The sequence below is a fragment of the Nelumbo lutea genome, chromosome 4, assembly GCF_056320005.1.
Source record: "Nelumbo lutea isolate HS-2025 chromosome 4, American lotus-T2T, whole genome shotgun sequence".
Lineage (NCBI taxonomy): Eukaryota > Viridiplantae > Streptophyta > Magnoliopsida > Proteales > Nelumbonaceae > Nelumbo > Nelumbo lutea.
The window spans coordinates 9,923,578-9,939,426 of NC_142687.1; the positions used below are offsets into that span (position 1 = coordinate 9,923,578).

Below are 15,849 nucleotides of genomic sequence, written 5' to 3' on the forward strand. Positions count from 1 at the left end.
TTTAAGTTTTTAAGGAAGAAAAAATCTATGATCGCTTATAGGTGACAGAAATTGCAGAAAGAATGTAAATAAGAAAGAAGCTCCTTGTGTGAGGCCAAAGTTATCATAAGAAACCAGATAACACACCTATGCATAAAGGACTTCTGGGCCTCACCCTCCATCTCTGCTATTTTGTCCAACAAAGCCTTTGCAGTACCTTTTCCATCACCAACATCCTTCCATGGAGATGTGTATGGTTCATAAATCAAGAAAGATCAAGTAATAAAAACAAAGAATAATGAGAGAGAAAAGAAAAGGTTTATTAGGAAGATGAAACAGAGACCAACCTTTTTTACTTTTTTAGACTCAGTGCTGAAATCAACATAAAAGTCAGATCCGTTATTCTTTATCCAGTTGCCATTAGATACAAGGACAAATGGCATGCCAACAAAATTGTCTTCGATCTCTATTTCTAAGGCTTGTACCTGAAACCAGACTGGTGATATGAAGACTCTTTCTCAAACAACTTATAATACACCATATATTAGTTGTTAGATAAACCTGACAGGTAAAATTCAGTATTAAAGGTATATGGAGACACAGAAAAATCCTTCACAGGTACCTGTTGAAGAGGATCTCCACAATAGGTCTCTGCAAATTGTGTTTCAACAGCATTTCCTAGTGGAACAGATCCCTGAGGCAATGCACTTTGAGGTGGTGTCTGCAGTAAGTCCATACTCCACAATATAAATTTATGCACATAAATTCAGCCATAATCAACATACAAGGCAGATAATAACCCTTAAAAATATAGCATCTGCCTAATACTCCAGTTGAAATGGTTGAAGAAATTCACCACCTTACCTCCCAGTCTCCTCCATGTCTTGATAGAGCCCAGTGAAGGGTTAGCGATTCTTTCAGATCTGTAGCCAGATAAACTTTTGTCTTATCAGAAGGTTTGGTTGCAAGTACCTTAAAAATGTGAAAGAAAGATAATAAATAGTCAGAAAAATACTCCAGAATGTACTCCTTGAAGAAAAAGGCATTATAAGCAAAATATTATCTCACCAAAAGTTCTTTGTCACCAAGCTTAAAAATTTTCTTATTCAGAATGACACCACCATCTTGCTCTTCCTTAGCCTTTGAAAAAATCTCAGCCGTTGTTAGAGCCCTTAGCTGAACAGGAAGGTCTTTCACAGATTCAGCAGCATGCTTATTGAGATATTGCATAAAATCCCTTTTCTTACGGTGAATCCTTTCAATAGTAAAATAATTTTTATTCTTCAGCTGCTTGGAAACCTTAGTTTGGATCTCTCCTTTTACTATCTTATTTCGTATTTCTTCAAGAGAGGTGCCCTTATCTAATTCCATCTGCAGCTCTTTTCTGGCTTCTTCAAGCTCTTTCTATTTACAAAAGGTTGCCAGAATCAAGATATAATGGGAAATAAGAGTAATGACTTGCTCAAAAATTATACTGGATAAATAACAAACTAATTCATACTTTCTAGAGTCACAAGATAAGTAGGAGGAAAAACATTAAGTTGAGAGAAGGCTTGAACTTTACAATTTGTTTGTCTGGGGGGTAGTTGGGCTTCCCTGCTTTCTCCCATCGTACGTAAGCCTGTATTTGTACAAGATCATCAGGTATCTTTCTCTTGCTTTCCAGAACAGTAGGCTCTTTTGCCTTAGACTCATCTTTTTTTGTTAGCTTTGCTCGAAGTTCCTCTACAGAGACCCCCTTGGCTATTTCTTCCATTAGTTCTATCCGAGCTGCTTCATACTCCTTCTGTAAAACACATGAAATTTTATCAAACATAGAAAAAAAAATTCTTCACAACTGTCAAAGAGCCATCTTACATGGTGGTTAACAAGAAATCCTATGATATACAAAGTTACAAACATGTGCATTTCCCATGTTTTTAACCAAGGGAATGATTTCCAATCATATGTTTCAGAAAGGTTCATCAAGCAATTCCCTTCTCTCAAAAAAAATGTGGCCTCAGTTAGCTAGTTGGTAATATCTGGGGAAATGTGAACCCATGTCCACAGATAGAAACCCATCATCAACATTCTAATGACAAACTACTGACATAATTCATATAAAGTGTTGAATGGGCCGATTTGTGTTTAGTTTATTTTCTTTTAAATTAAGAAGTTGTTGGGCCTTGGGCCCATTAGTTTTTATTTTTAAAAGAGTTGTAACTATTTAGTTTGAGTTGCCGCCCTACTAAGGGCATCTTTGTGATATCTCATATTTAAGTTAAATATAAATAGAATGAGGGGCTGGCGGCTAGGGTTATGATACACAATCCTACTTGACCTTCTTCTCCTTTCTTCCCTTTTCTCTTCCTATTGCTGAAATCTACAACTTTCTCCTCCTCCTTTCACAAGAAGCTTGACCGAATCAGCAGATAATGGTTCCTACTTGGTATCAGAGCAGGTTGAAGGTTCTGGAAGTGATTCTCTCATGCAGCCCTAGATCGGCCGACTGCATGGAGATTTAAGAGGCTGATCGAAGTTCTCAGGTAAGCCCAGTTTTTGGATTTTCTTGATGGATCTGTATGCCCTGTAGCAGGTCTAGGGTTTCTCATCAAAATCAGGAAAAACTGGAGAAAGGGGAAGAGTCTTGTTTTTGTTGGACTCTTCAATTTTGACCTAGGTAGTGGCGCCCTAATTTTTTAGGGTTCCTTGGAGTTTTTTATAAGGGGCGATTCAAGTCCCACGTGGTTTGGAGGCTCCTAGAGAGGGCAGTTGCTTTTTCCCCCTCTTCTCCCATCCCACAAAAAAGGAATCTTTCGTGGGAAGAAAGTCCAGGATACCAAAGGAGTGTCGTTGGTTCCAGAAGGTGTTTTGTTTGTTCTTGCTGCATTTGTTATTTGTTTCTATACCCTTTTGAGAAGCATGGAGGGACACAGAGTTGAATATAAGGCCGGGAATGAAATGAGACCTGTGGGAGGAGGTGCTGGAGACCCCTTCGGAGCTGGGACCATTACTACAGTTAGGTTGGATGGTACAAACTACTTGGAATGGTCCCAATCTGCAAATATGGCCATTGCAACTTGTGGAAAATTGGGGTATATTACTGGTGAAGAGGTGAAACCTGAAACTGGCAACTCCCGGCGGGTGCATGAAAACTATATGGTAATGACATGGTTGTGTAATTCTATGTTGCCACATAAGTAAAATTTTTTTATGGGCAAATACTGCTAAGGAGATATGGGATGGGGTTGCAAAAACCTATTCACAAAGGGAGAATATTGATAGGGCTTATCAACTGAGAAATCTGATTATTGCTACAAGGCAGGGAGATAGATTTGTTGTAGCCTATTTTTCAGTCCTTAAGACCCTGTGGCAGGAGATCGACCATCTAGAGACTTTTGCTTGGGAAACCACCAATGATGCAACTACCTATCAAAGACACTTAGAGAAGTATAGGGTGTTCGAATTCCTTGTTGGCCTTAACCCTGAGTATGACATTGCACGACAACATCTTCTTTCCAGGGACAGTGTCACTCTCTCCCAAGCATATGCCTTTGTGTTAGGAGAGGAGTGCAGGAGGGATGTAATGATGAAGAATCTCATTTCTGATCAGTCCGCTATGGTAAGTGTTGTGAAATCTAAACAGAATGGCAATGAAAACACTATTTGCTGATTCGGTCAAGCTTCTTGTGAAAGGAAGAGGAGAAAGTTGTAGATTTCAGCAATAGGAAGAGAAAAGGGAAGAAAGGAGAAGAAGGTCAAGTAGGATTGTGTATCATAACCCTAGCCGCCAGCCCCTCATTCTATTTATATTTAACTTAAATATGAGATATTACGAAGATGCCCTTAGTAGGGCGGCAACTCAAACTAAATAGTTATAACTCTTTTAAAAATAAAAACTAATGGGCCCAAGGCCCAACAACTTCTTGAGATAGTAAGAATCATTGTTAGCATACAAGAGACTTGGTCTGTGACTAATGTAAGAAGCCTAAGCATACAAGAGATACTTGTTGGAAGGTTCACCCACATCTTGTGCCGACCAGATTGAAGAATAAGAAAGGAAATGCGCACATGGCAATTACTGGTGACACTCCGGCCCCCCCTACTACAACTGCTTTGGAGTCCGTTGTAGTTGCTGCAGTAAGGGTCGAGCTTGAGAGGTTTGGGTTACTTCTGAATCAGAGGGATACAGCTAGTTCCAGTTCAGTCGCAAGCGGACAACAAGGTACAGGTAGCACAGGTGGAGCTCACTCTACCTCCTTTGCCCACACAGGTAGTTCACATGTCACTACAAACTATGTTTCTGCTTTAGGTAAGGATAGATCTCCCTGGATTATAGACTCTGGAGCCTCAGAGCATATGACCCATTGCTCCACTATTTTCTTCTCTTACTAGCTCTGTTCTGGAAGAGATAGGGTCTCCACAGCTGATGGATCCCATGTTCCTATTGCTGGGAAGGGATCTGTCAAGATTACTGATTCCATTTGTTTACCCTTTGTCCTCCATGTTCCTAGATTGGGCACCAATTTATTATCTGTTAGTAGTTTGACTAAGAATCTGAACTGTTCGGTAATTTTTTCTCTTGGATGTTGTATTTTGTAGGATCTGGATTCAAAGAGGATGATTGGGAGTGGTCATGAAGTGAATGGAATCTACCTCCTGGATGCTCTTCCTCTTCACCAAAGTAATCATGTTTGCAGGGACAATGAGTCAAAATCTGTGGATCAGATTATGCTTTGGCATAATCGTCTGGGTCATTTGTCTTTTTCTTCTTTGAGTTCTTTGTTTCCAAAACTGTTTGAGTTTGTGAGCCTGTCAAGTTTGAAGTGTGAAGGTTGTGAACTTGGAAAGCATTGCAGACACTCTTTTAAACCTAGTAATAAAAGATGTTCTTCTCCTTTTGATGTTATTCATCTGGATGCGTGGGGCCCTTATCATGTTCCCTCTATGGGCAGCTTTCGCTATTTTCTCCCGTCTGTGGATGATTTCTCTCGATATTCCTGGGTTTACCTGATGAAATCCCGCAATGAAGTACCATCCTTGGTGAGGCAATTCCACCAAATGATACTAACACAGTTTGGAATGAGAATAAAGATGTTCAGATCTGACAATGCTAGGGAATATTTTGAGAGACATCTTGCCTCATATCTGTTGGAGTATGGTGTTGTCCATCAGAGTAGTTTCTCCTACAGTCCACAGCAGAATGGTGTTGCAGAGAGGAAGAACAAACGCATTGTTGAGATAGCAAGAAGCATGATGATCATAGCTACAGTTCCGGTTCGTTTTTGGGGTGATGTAGTTCTCACGGCAGTATATCTGATTAACAGGGTGCCTTCTCATATACTTGGATTCAACACTCCATTCAGCCTTCTTTTTCCTCAGGGGGAGATGTTTCATATTCCTCTAAGGGTGTTTGGGTATGTCTGCTTTGCGCATATCCTTGGTCCTTACCGTTCAAAGCTTGATCCCAAGGCAAAGAAATGTATCTTTCTTGGATATGTAGAGAATCAGAAAGGGTACCGCTGCTATGATCCAGTCTCTGGGAACCGGTATGTTACTATGGACATTACCTTTTTTGAATCTACGTACTTCTTCTCAAGGAATCCTTCTCAGGGGGAGTGTTTTGGGGAAGTAAGTCAGCAGTCTATCCCTCTCCCAGTTCTAGTCCCTGTGTCTGCTCCTGTGCTTAACCACCACCCGATGCCACCTACCTTGCCACCTCTTTTGCGTTCCGTCTCACAACATTACTCATGGCAGAGACTTCATAAGGCGGTTGATTCCACTACAGTAAAACTCACACCACTTCCTGTCGATCCCTTGGAGACTCCAGATTCGGCTGATACGGATTCAGGTATTCCTCTTGATCCCACTACTATTTCAGTTCCCATTAGTCCTACTAACACTGTTACAGATAACCTTGATCTCCCTATTGCTCTTAGAAAAGGGAAGAGAAAGTGCACTGCTCATTGTATTTCACAGTACTTATCCTACAGTGGACTTTCTCCTTCCTACCGTGCTTTTCTCTCTTCTCTTGATTCAGTGTCTATACCCAAGGGTGTTAGTGAGGCTCTCTCCAAACCTGAGTGGAAGACAACTATGCAGGAAGAGATGGAGGCTTTGATTAAGAATCAGACATGGGAGATTGTGGACCTACCAGAAGGCAAGGAGACAGTTGGATGCAGATGGATTTACACAGTAAAGTATAAGGCAGATGGAAGTATAGAGAGGTACAAGGCAAGACTTGTTGCGAAAGGGTACACATAGACCTGTGGCATTGGTTATCTAGAGACATTTGCGCCAGTTGCAAAGATGACCTTTGTTCGGATACTCCTTTCTCTTGCTGCCTCATACTCTTGGCCCTTGTTTCAGCTAGATGTGAAGAATGTTTTCCTAAATGGGGATCTGCAAGAAGAGGTGTATATGGATCTTCCAGTTTTTATGATAATGCTGAAAAGGGAAAGGTATGCAAGCTGAAGAAATCACTATATGGCTTGAAACAATCTCCCAGAGCATGGTTTCACAGATTCAGAAAGGCCCTGATTGTTTTTGGCTACACTCAAACTCAATCTGATCACACCTTGTTTGTGAAGCGCAAGGGATCTTTGGTATCAATCCTAATTGTTTATGTGGACGATATTGTTGTCAGTAGGAATGATTTGAGTGAGATTGATAGTCTGAAGAGGAACCTGCATAAGGAATTTGAGATTAAGAATCTTGGAGAACTGAGATACTTCTTAGGCATCGAAGTTGCAAGATCGAAACATGGAATTTTTATCTCTCAAAGGAAGTATGTCTTGGACCTTCTCCAAGAGACAGGGAAGCTTGGAACAAAGGCAGCTAGCACCCCCATTGATCAGAACCATAGAATCAGTGCATCAGAAGGTGAACCAGTAAAGGACCTTGGGAGATACCAAAGACTTGTGGGTCGGCTACTATACTTGTGTATGACAAGACCGGACATCTCCTATGCAGTAAGTGTAGTGAGTCAATACATGCATGCTCCACGAGACCAGTACTGGAAGGCAATTGGCAGGATCCTTGCTTATTTGAAGGGACATCCAAGTAGAGGCATATTGTTTACTGATCATGGGCAGTTGAAGCTAGAGGCTTATACAGATGCGGATTGGGCAGGGTGCCTTGATGACAGAAGATCAACTTCAGGGGTGTGCACCCTAGTTGGGGGTAACCTAGTCTCATGGAAGAGTAAAAAACAAACAATTGTGGCAAGATCAAGTGCAGAAACTGAATATAGGGCCATGGCACATGGAGTTTCTGAACTTCTCTGGATCCGTTCTCTGTTAAAAGAAATCGGTGTACAGGCAGAAGAACCTATGATGCTATACTGCGATAACCAGGAAACAATTAATATTGCCCATAATCTAGTCCAACATGACCGAATTAAGCATATTGAAGTAGATAGACATTTTATTAGAGAAAGGGTAACTTTTGGAGAAGTTTGTCTTCCATACATTTTTTTTGATCTGCAGCTTGCTGATGTTCTCACAAAAGGCGTTGCAAAGAATAAGCTGGAGCATGATCTACGCAAGTTGGGAATGTGTGATATCTACTCCCAACTTTAGGGCGAGTGTTGAATGGGCTGATTTGTGCTTAGTTTATTTTCTTTTAAATTAAGAAGTTGTTGGGCCTTGGGCCCATTAGTTTTTATTTTTAAAAGAGTTGTAACTATTTAGTTTGAGTTGCCGCCCTACTAAGGGCATCTTTGTAATATCTCATATTTAAGTTAAATATAAATAGAATGAGGGACTGGCGGCTAGGGCTATGATACACAATCCTACTTGACCTTCTTCTCCTTTCTTCCCTTTTCTCTTCCTATTGCTGAAATCTACAACTTTCTCCTCTTCCTTTCACAAGAAGCTTGACCGAATCAGCAGATAGTGGTTCCTACTTAAAGGATTCTCTGTATCACAATGAATTTCAATATATCAGATCTAAAATTCATTACTGGGTAATTTGAATCTCAACAAAATATTGAACTTACTGGCCTCAAATCAATAGCTTCTTATTTTTCCTCAAAAAGATCTTTCAATTAGATCAAAATGTATTGTGTTTTAGTAGTGTTTCAACTATGAAAAGAAATATTGTAGGACTAATTTATTGATAACTCAAGCAAACAAGCATTTGCCCCACCACAATATGAAAAAATAAGTTTAATCCCAGCTGCAGCCCCTCCTACACACACTATGATTGCTTGTCCTCTTAAGGGTCAGTGTAGATCACAATAAGCTGAGTTAGCTGTTGATATAGGCCTTTCAAGTTACTATTATAGAGCACTTAGAGAGGTGAACATGGTAAAGTTGCCCTGCCAGAGGCCAATGGATGCTTGGTGCTGGGGAAGAAAAGGAGGGAAAAGATAGAGGCCTGACTCTATGCAGGAGGTAAATTGAGGAGTAACATGCAAAGAAAATAGGTTGTAAGCCTCTGAGAAATCATGTTGGAGACACAACAAGCCAGCTCATGTGGGGCATGAAACATGTATTGGATACTGTCAGATAAGCTGCAGATCTGATGGCTGGAATCACTCCCTCCCACCAACTCCTGATACATCCTTTGCTTTAGGATAGCACTCAAATAGACACAACAAGGCAACTTCAATGACCATTGTCCCAGAGCATCAAAGTGAAGATGAGACACTCCGATCCAAGGTGCAGTTCCAAAATGTCTGATGCAAGAATATAGCCTCACCAACCATCATATCGTCACTACCATTAAACTCCCACCTTCCCTGAAGTTAGAGAAAGCATTTAAGATTCACATGCTCAAGAAATTAAAGTGTCACCTAATTGAGGAGAGAATCCATACCAAAGATGCCAACTGAGCTCAAGGTATCTCTACTCAAATTCAGGTATGCCTTAGCTTGCACCAGGACCTGAATGTATAAATCGACTGGACCCACACTGCCAATTCTCAATATGGAGTGCACCTTGGTCCACACCACAAAGGTGCCACACAAAATGCAAGTGTTTCTGACATAGTTGCCAAAGTTATACACAAAGATGGAAGGAGACACTCAAGATAGGTATGCTAAAGAAATCAATAAGCTGCCCCGTTGAGGCACCAATCCCTCCCAGGGGACTACCTAAGCTCTAAGTGTCCCTTCTCAATCTGGGACTTATCCTGGTTGATGCCACAGAGATGTTTGATCTTACATGTTGTCCACCATTCAGGCATTTATCTTGTCCTTGTGTACAACCATCTCGGCTGAGGTGGTTCACCCTGGCACTCCACAATGGATTCCATGTCAAAACACACAGAGCAGAAAAAAAGATGTTGATAGAGCACTAGTTCTACCATGTTTTTCTTATTGAATCCAAGCAATTTAGGTGTCTTCTAGAATAACAAATGTTTAACAGTGTGTGATAATCTATTCATAAAACCACCAAAACTTTTCTTTCATTACAAGAGTAACCGGTGCAAATTTTCCCAAGATGTTGAGGAAGCTGATTAGAAACTGACAGAATTGTGGATTTCGGGCAGAAAAGATTGGTAGGCAAATAGGTTAGTGGTTAGACATGGGCATATAGGGGGTATGGTTCAGTTAAGGGTTTGAAATGGCATCATTTAGTTCATCACTAAGGAAGGGGCCATTAGTTGGTGTAATGCATAATCTACCCCTCCCAATACCCCAGATAGCTGGTAAGCATGAAAATGCAGGTTCAAGTCTGAGGGCAAAAATTCCAAAGGTTAGAACCATACCCAATCTACCCCTCCCAAGACCCCAGATAGCTGGGACCAACATTGGGTAATGGCCTCTAGTTCACATCACTAAGGTGTATTTTAGTTTAGGCCCATTGCAAATATATTTCGCTAAGATAGCTGGGACCAACATCAGAAGTTATGAAGTACTACCTTATCTCTGTTTGCTTCAAAGAATAGTTGTTAAAATGAAGTTAGTTAAGTGATAGATAAAAGCCTGTTGGAGCCAGTCAAGGTGATAACACTTCCAGCTAACCAAGGAACTTCTGGAGAGGGGTATGCTGATGTTAGTAAAGATATCAGACCTGGAAAGATTTTTAGTTCTAATTAAATTTAGAAGGTTGTTAGAGATGAGGGTGGTACTTAACCTAGATTATTGGAGATTGAAGGAAAGGTTGAGTCTTGTGATGAGGGACCAATCAGAACTCTTGTATAGTTTTATTGCCAAATTAAAAGATATCATACTAGACCCAATTAGTGAGAATGGTTGAAGAAGAGAAAGGAAGGCAAGGTGCCAACCAGCGGGTTGGTATGGTCTCCTGCTGGTCATAGCGGAGACTTGGGATCGAATCCCGCCTGCACCTGGGTTGAGGGATGGGCTACCCCCCATTGTGTAGCCCTTCAAAAGAAATAAAAATAAAAAAAAAATAAAAAAATTTGCAGTGGTGAGATTTTCAAAAAAAAAAAAGAGGAACAAGGAAGATGGAGATTACAGTATTGTTGAAATGGACAACTGACCAGTTGATAGGAATATTGATCCAAACAAGATGATTGATACAGCTATTCAAGTCACTAAAAGCTTGGATTTGTTTTTATGAGGTTGAGATGAATTTGCAAGAAAAGTATTATTGGAATTGGAAAGAGAGATAAGGAGAAAAAGAGAATTAATAGGGGCAGATGCAAAGGAAGTTAAGGGGCGTATTGGTTTTATGAGATCATGTTTGGAGTTTGAAGATGAAAATGGTGCTAGATATTCTTCTTTTTCTTTTTTTGATTGTCAAATTGAATGATGATGCACTTGGAAGGAACTTGGAGAAGTGGGAAGCTTTTATTTGTGTTTCTTGTGGTTCTTTTTTTCCTTGATCTGGTTTTTGGATTAGGACTTTTTTCCTTGTTTTGCTAAAGTATCAGCTACTGCATTGACTGATCTCCTAGTCCATTTAAACCGGACTTCAAGCTCTCTTGTTAGTTTCATAATCTCCCTTACAGGTTGTCTAAGGGATCAGGCACCTAAGCTGTTTGTTTGCATCCAACCTATTACCAGTTTGGAATCTCCCTCCACTTCCAACTGCTGAAAACCCATCTGTTTAGCCAGTTTGAGCCCCTATAGGAGTGCCAGAACTTCTGCTCTAAGAGAGCCCCCCAATCCTATCAGGCCAGAATAAAAGTCCAGGACTTTTCCTCCCCCATATCTAAAGACACCCCCAATTCCAAATGGGCCTGGATTACCTACAAAGCTGCCATCAAAGTTTAGCTAACAGCCACAACGGGGCCGGCCAGTCCTCTTGAATAGCTAGAGGGGCAGGAGGAAGCTGCTACTGTGCTCCACCCTCTAATTAAGTCATCTACAGAGAAGTCCTTGAACAGGTCCAGCAATTTCAGCAATGTATAACCTTGATGGTGATCCTTTCTATGACTTCATGTGCTGATTTTTCTTTCCCTTGAAAGATTCTGTTATTTCTATCTTCTCACAATACCCAAACAACTGCTGCCCTCGTTGCTCTCCATATTACCCTTCATCTTTTCTTTGGCTGACAGAAAAGGCTAGATTCAAAAAGATCCACCACGCTTGTAGGAAGAACCCACTTGCACCCAAAGAGAGAGGAAAACCAGTCCCAAATAAGAGTAACAAAAGGACAAGAGATTAGTAGATGATTTACCATCTCACCACTCTTCAAGCAAAGGCTACAAACATGAGGGGATAAGAACCAATTCGGTCTTTTTTTTTAAGCAAGTCCAAAGTATTGATTTTTTGGAGAACCAATTCCCAACAAAAAGCCCTCACCTTTGGAGGTACAGGAGAGGTACAGGAGAGGTACACACTTCTTTTACAGGAAAAAGAGTAAACTAAATTGGAAGAGTGCACTAAAGCATTGAAGAAAGAAGAGCAAGAAAACAACCGGAGGACTCTTTAGACCAAATTCTATTATTAGGACAAGATTGGTCCAAAAACACTAAGTTTAGAAGAGAGAAAAGATCATCTTCCAACCCTATTTCTAACTCCCTCAACCCTCTCTTGACCCCTAGATCCCGCGACTCTCCATAAACACAAAATGTAGATATGACTTTAAATTTGTTCAAGGACAGGGAGTAGAAGGCTAAGAACCTATCCTTAAGAGGTTGGACCCCAACCCAAACGTCCTCCCGAAAAAGGACCTTATTACCTAAACAAGTGTCATACTTGATGAAATGAGAAAGACAGTAGGATACCAACAATGTCTTTCCACGAATAGGAGCGAGAAACCCTTGGGTTGAGACAAGCATCCCATCCATTAGTTGCCAATCCATGTATGCTTTCTATCACTCTATGCCACAAACCTTCTTGCTTCTTGAGAAACCTCCACAACCACTTACCTAAGAGTGTTGTGTTTCTTAAATGGACATTTTCAATCCCTAAACCTCCTTTGTCTTTTGTCCTAGAGACCACATCCCACTTCACTAGGTAATCCTTTTTTGACTCCCCAAGTTCCCTGAGGAAATATCTCATTACTTTTTCCAACTGATTTGCCACCTTAGCAGGCACTTTGAAGGTAGACAGGAAGTACACTGGCAAATTTGCTAGTGTTGACTTAATTAAAGTGATTCTACCTCCTAAAGAGATGTAGATCCTCTTCCACCATGCTAGTCTCTTTGTGAATATTTCCAAAACTAGGTGCTAGAAACTTTCTAACTTTGGATTTCCTCCTAGAGGTAAACCCAAGTACTTTGCAGGCTAATCATTCCACTCACAACCTAACAACCTAACCAAGGAAGACACCTCCTCATCTGATCTATTAATTCCAGCCACAACTTTTATTCCAATTCACTCTCAAATTAGAGACCTTTTTGAGACCTTCTACCAAGCATTTCAAATTGACCATCTCCTCAAGCTCCCCCTTACAAAAGAGAATTATATCATCTGCAAATTGTAAATGAGTGACCATTACTTCTTGCCTCCCTACTCTCCACCCATTAAAAAGATTTCTAGAGTCAGCTTTGCAGATCATATCGCTCAAAACATCCACTATTAAGGTAAAAAGGGAGAGAGAGAGAGAGAGAGAGAGAGGGTCTCCTTGTCTCAGACCTCTCTTTGTAGGTGAAAAATCCCTGGCTCCCCCATTCACCAAAGTAGAGTAATGGCATGAAGCCACACAACCTTTTACACATCTACACCACCTTTCTCCAAAACCTCTATTTCTCAAAACCTCCAGTAAAAAGTCTCAATCTACCAAGTCAACACACTCATTGTCAACACACTCATTGGCAATAAGGATTTGGTCTGTGATTTGTCTCCCAGACACAAAGGCTCCCTGGTTTGGAGAGATCAGATAAGGAAGTACCTTTTTAATTCTTGATGCTAACACCTTAGAGATTTCCTGTAGTTTTTTATTACACTAAAGATCTGAAAGCCATACAAAATATGAAAAGAATAAAAGATAAAACTTGTAAAAACCATTTTTAATGGCTGAAGATTTCAGTGGTTAATGGAAAAGTGCCAACAGGTAAGTTTGTAAGGCAAACCTTAATTAAGAACTCTCAAACAAAGAAAAAATAGAATTTTACATAAGCTTTTCTTTTATTTCATTTTACCACAACTTAGTCAACGTATAGATCAGAGAGTATCAGTGACTTACCTTTTCTTGATCCGGTGTATACATCTGCCTACCCTTTCTTTCCCACCTCAAATATGCTTGAATCTGTACAAGATCTTCAGGAACTGAAACATGTGGACTCATGTTTTTCTTTCTTGACAAAAGAAGGCGGAAGTTCTCACCATTATCTTTAAACCTTGAAATATAACAATGAAAGTTATTATTTCAATAAGATATGTCATTGGAATACCAAACGAGGCCTGGGGAATTTGAAAACCACTTACCACTTATTCTGTGACTCGTCAAGTATTAGAAACTCTATGCCTTGTATTTTGGGATCATCAATTTCCATTTTCAGGAAGGAGTCAGGACCAGACTATACAGGGCAAATAAGAAAAATTTTATACAAGGATTTAATAATTCAAAGAGAAAGTGCTGATTAAATGAAACCAAGTGGAAGGAATTTCTACCGACTATTATTGTATACATTACATAAATCCACTCATACACACACACAAAAACACACATAGAAACATATATAAAAGATACCATGTGTTTAAATGTATGTGTGTATGCATGCTTGTATTTATGTAAATGGATACAAGCATATGGATATACATGTGTCCATGGCACGTCATTTGATCCCTCAAGTTATCCCAGGTGGATCAGTGACCACCTTAAGATATGCGTTCTGATACATTTCTAGAAATGATATTTTATTAACATACAAATTTACCTTAACAAATGGAGTTCTAAGAGCCTTGTTCTTATACATTTTTGTTCCATCAGGCCAACGAGAGGGAAGTACCCAGTTCCTTGGAAAAGGGAAAAAAGATATAGGACATGAAAAGGGGATCAAATATTGGCATTTATAAGAAAAAAAAAAAGGTTTGACAGACACTATTAAACTTACTTTTGTCCATCACTAATTCCACCCCAGTGAAGAATCAAAGAGTTACTGCTATTTGTAACTTGAAAATCTATTCGGAAACGAGACCCTTGAGTGGGAGAGCTGACGTCAATCTGGAAGGATTTAGGAATGAAGCTTTTATTACTAACATGGTCAGAATCGGTATGAGTCAAATTAATTATGCAATGAGACATAAAATACCTTTAATTCAGAACTTCCATCAAGATTGAATTTTCCCTTGATCTGCTGCAAGACCCAAAAAAAAACCATAAAAATACATATATTGCAAATCCTCCCAAGTTGCTCTCTCACATTTGTAGGATTTTTGCTTTTACCATTTATTTAGGACATTAGGCATGGACCAAGCTGCAAGTTATTTTCATAAGAAAGATATTCTCTATGTCATAGACTCAGGACCATATTTTAATTTTTAATTATTACAGCACCACATATGGTGCATCCTTGTCAGCCAAGAAGTGGTCCAAGCCTAAGATACTGTTAAGGCTGGGGATTGAGGACAAAAAAACCAACATAGAGATTGGTAATATATATATATATATATATATATATATATATATATATATATGTTTTACTACATATTTGAGACTAAAACCACTCTGTAAGCCTAAATTAAAAGACAGAGGCAAGTTGAAGAAGTAAAAGATTATGATTGTTGTAGTAAAGTGCTTTATGGCTGACCCCATATAGTTGGGAAAAAGACATGGATGATGGTGATGATAGTAAAGTGATTCATGTTCCTCTATGAAAGAACAAGCAAAAAGAGATTTCTTGATAGCCACTCCAAAATACTACAAATTTGAGATTAATATAGCTCTACATTTCTGAATTAAATGGCAAGGAAATGATAATTACTTTTAACCACACTGGAGATACTATACGTATTTGAGAATAATATCCACTTGGTTAAAGATAGAAAAAGAAAAAGATTGTGCCACAATAAAGTGCTCTATGTTCCTTATTTGAGAGCAAGCAAAACAAAAATCTTTGATAATCACACAAGAGATACTACACATTTGACATACCAAGTCCAATGCCACATGTTCCTTGGTTCCTATACCCATTTTCCAAGCCAAACTTCGATGTTAAACTCATTAATAGAGATCCCACCACCTGACTTACAAACTCTCTCAATTTATTATCATCTATCTAAATCAACTTGCCCAAATATTTCATCTAAAGATAAATAGACTAAATTCGGCCACTCTCTTTATTCAATGTATACCTATAAAGAATACAGCCATGGGAAAACTGAATTGGGTTGAAGCCATGGAGGTTCCTGGTGTACAGCTACAAACAGTGATACTTATACTATGCATTACAACTGGGAGCCAATAACAAGCATAGAAACTTAATGCAGCTGGTGGAAAAATGCACATATCAATTCATATGTTTAGAAAGCTTTTAAATCTTTGATATCTTAGTTTAAATGTTTCAGCATATCATATATTCAACTCT

General features: G+C 39.5%; 1 protein-coding gene across 2 annotated transcripts in view; it reads right to left on the reverse strand.

Moving 5' to 3' along the window:
- Positions 1 to 15,849, reverse strand: part of SEX1 (Pyruvate phosphate dikinase, PEP/pyruvate binding domain-containing protein) — a 30,375-nt gene that overhangs the window by 12,626 nt on the left and 1,900 nt on the right. Inside the window, exons 3-13 of one of the 2 annotated variants that reach the window (XM_088985564.1) lie at positions 14,575 to 14,619; positions 14,377 to 14,486; positions 14,200 to 14,278; positions 13,748 to 13,839; positions 13,506 to 13,659; positions 1,544 to 1,765; positions 1,048 to 1,383; positions 844 to 951; positions 598 to 700; positions 327 to 460; positions 127 to 215 (exon numbers count right to left, since the gene is read on the reverse strand). In XM_088985564.1, coding sequence (XP_088841690.1) covers positions 127 to 215; positions 327 to 460; positions 598 to 700; positions 844 to 951; positions 1,048 to 1,383; positions 1,544 to 1,765; positions 13,506 to 13,659; positions 13,748 to 13,839; positions 14,200 to 14,278; positions 14,377 to 14,486; positions 14,575 to 14,619 — 1,472 coding nt within the window. The remainder of the gene's footprint in view (positions 1 to 126; positions 216 to 326; positions 461 to 597; positions 701 to 843; positions 952 to 1,047; positions 1,384 to 1,543; positions 1,766 to 13,505; positions 13,660 to 13,747; positions 13,840 to 14,199; positions 14,279 to 14,376; positions 14,487 to 14,574; positions 14,620 to 15,849) is intronic. The other variant, XM_088985565.1, reaches the window with a different exon arrangement.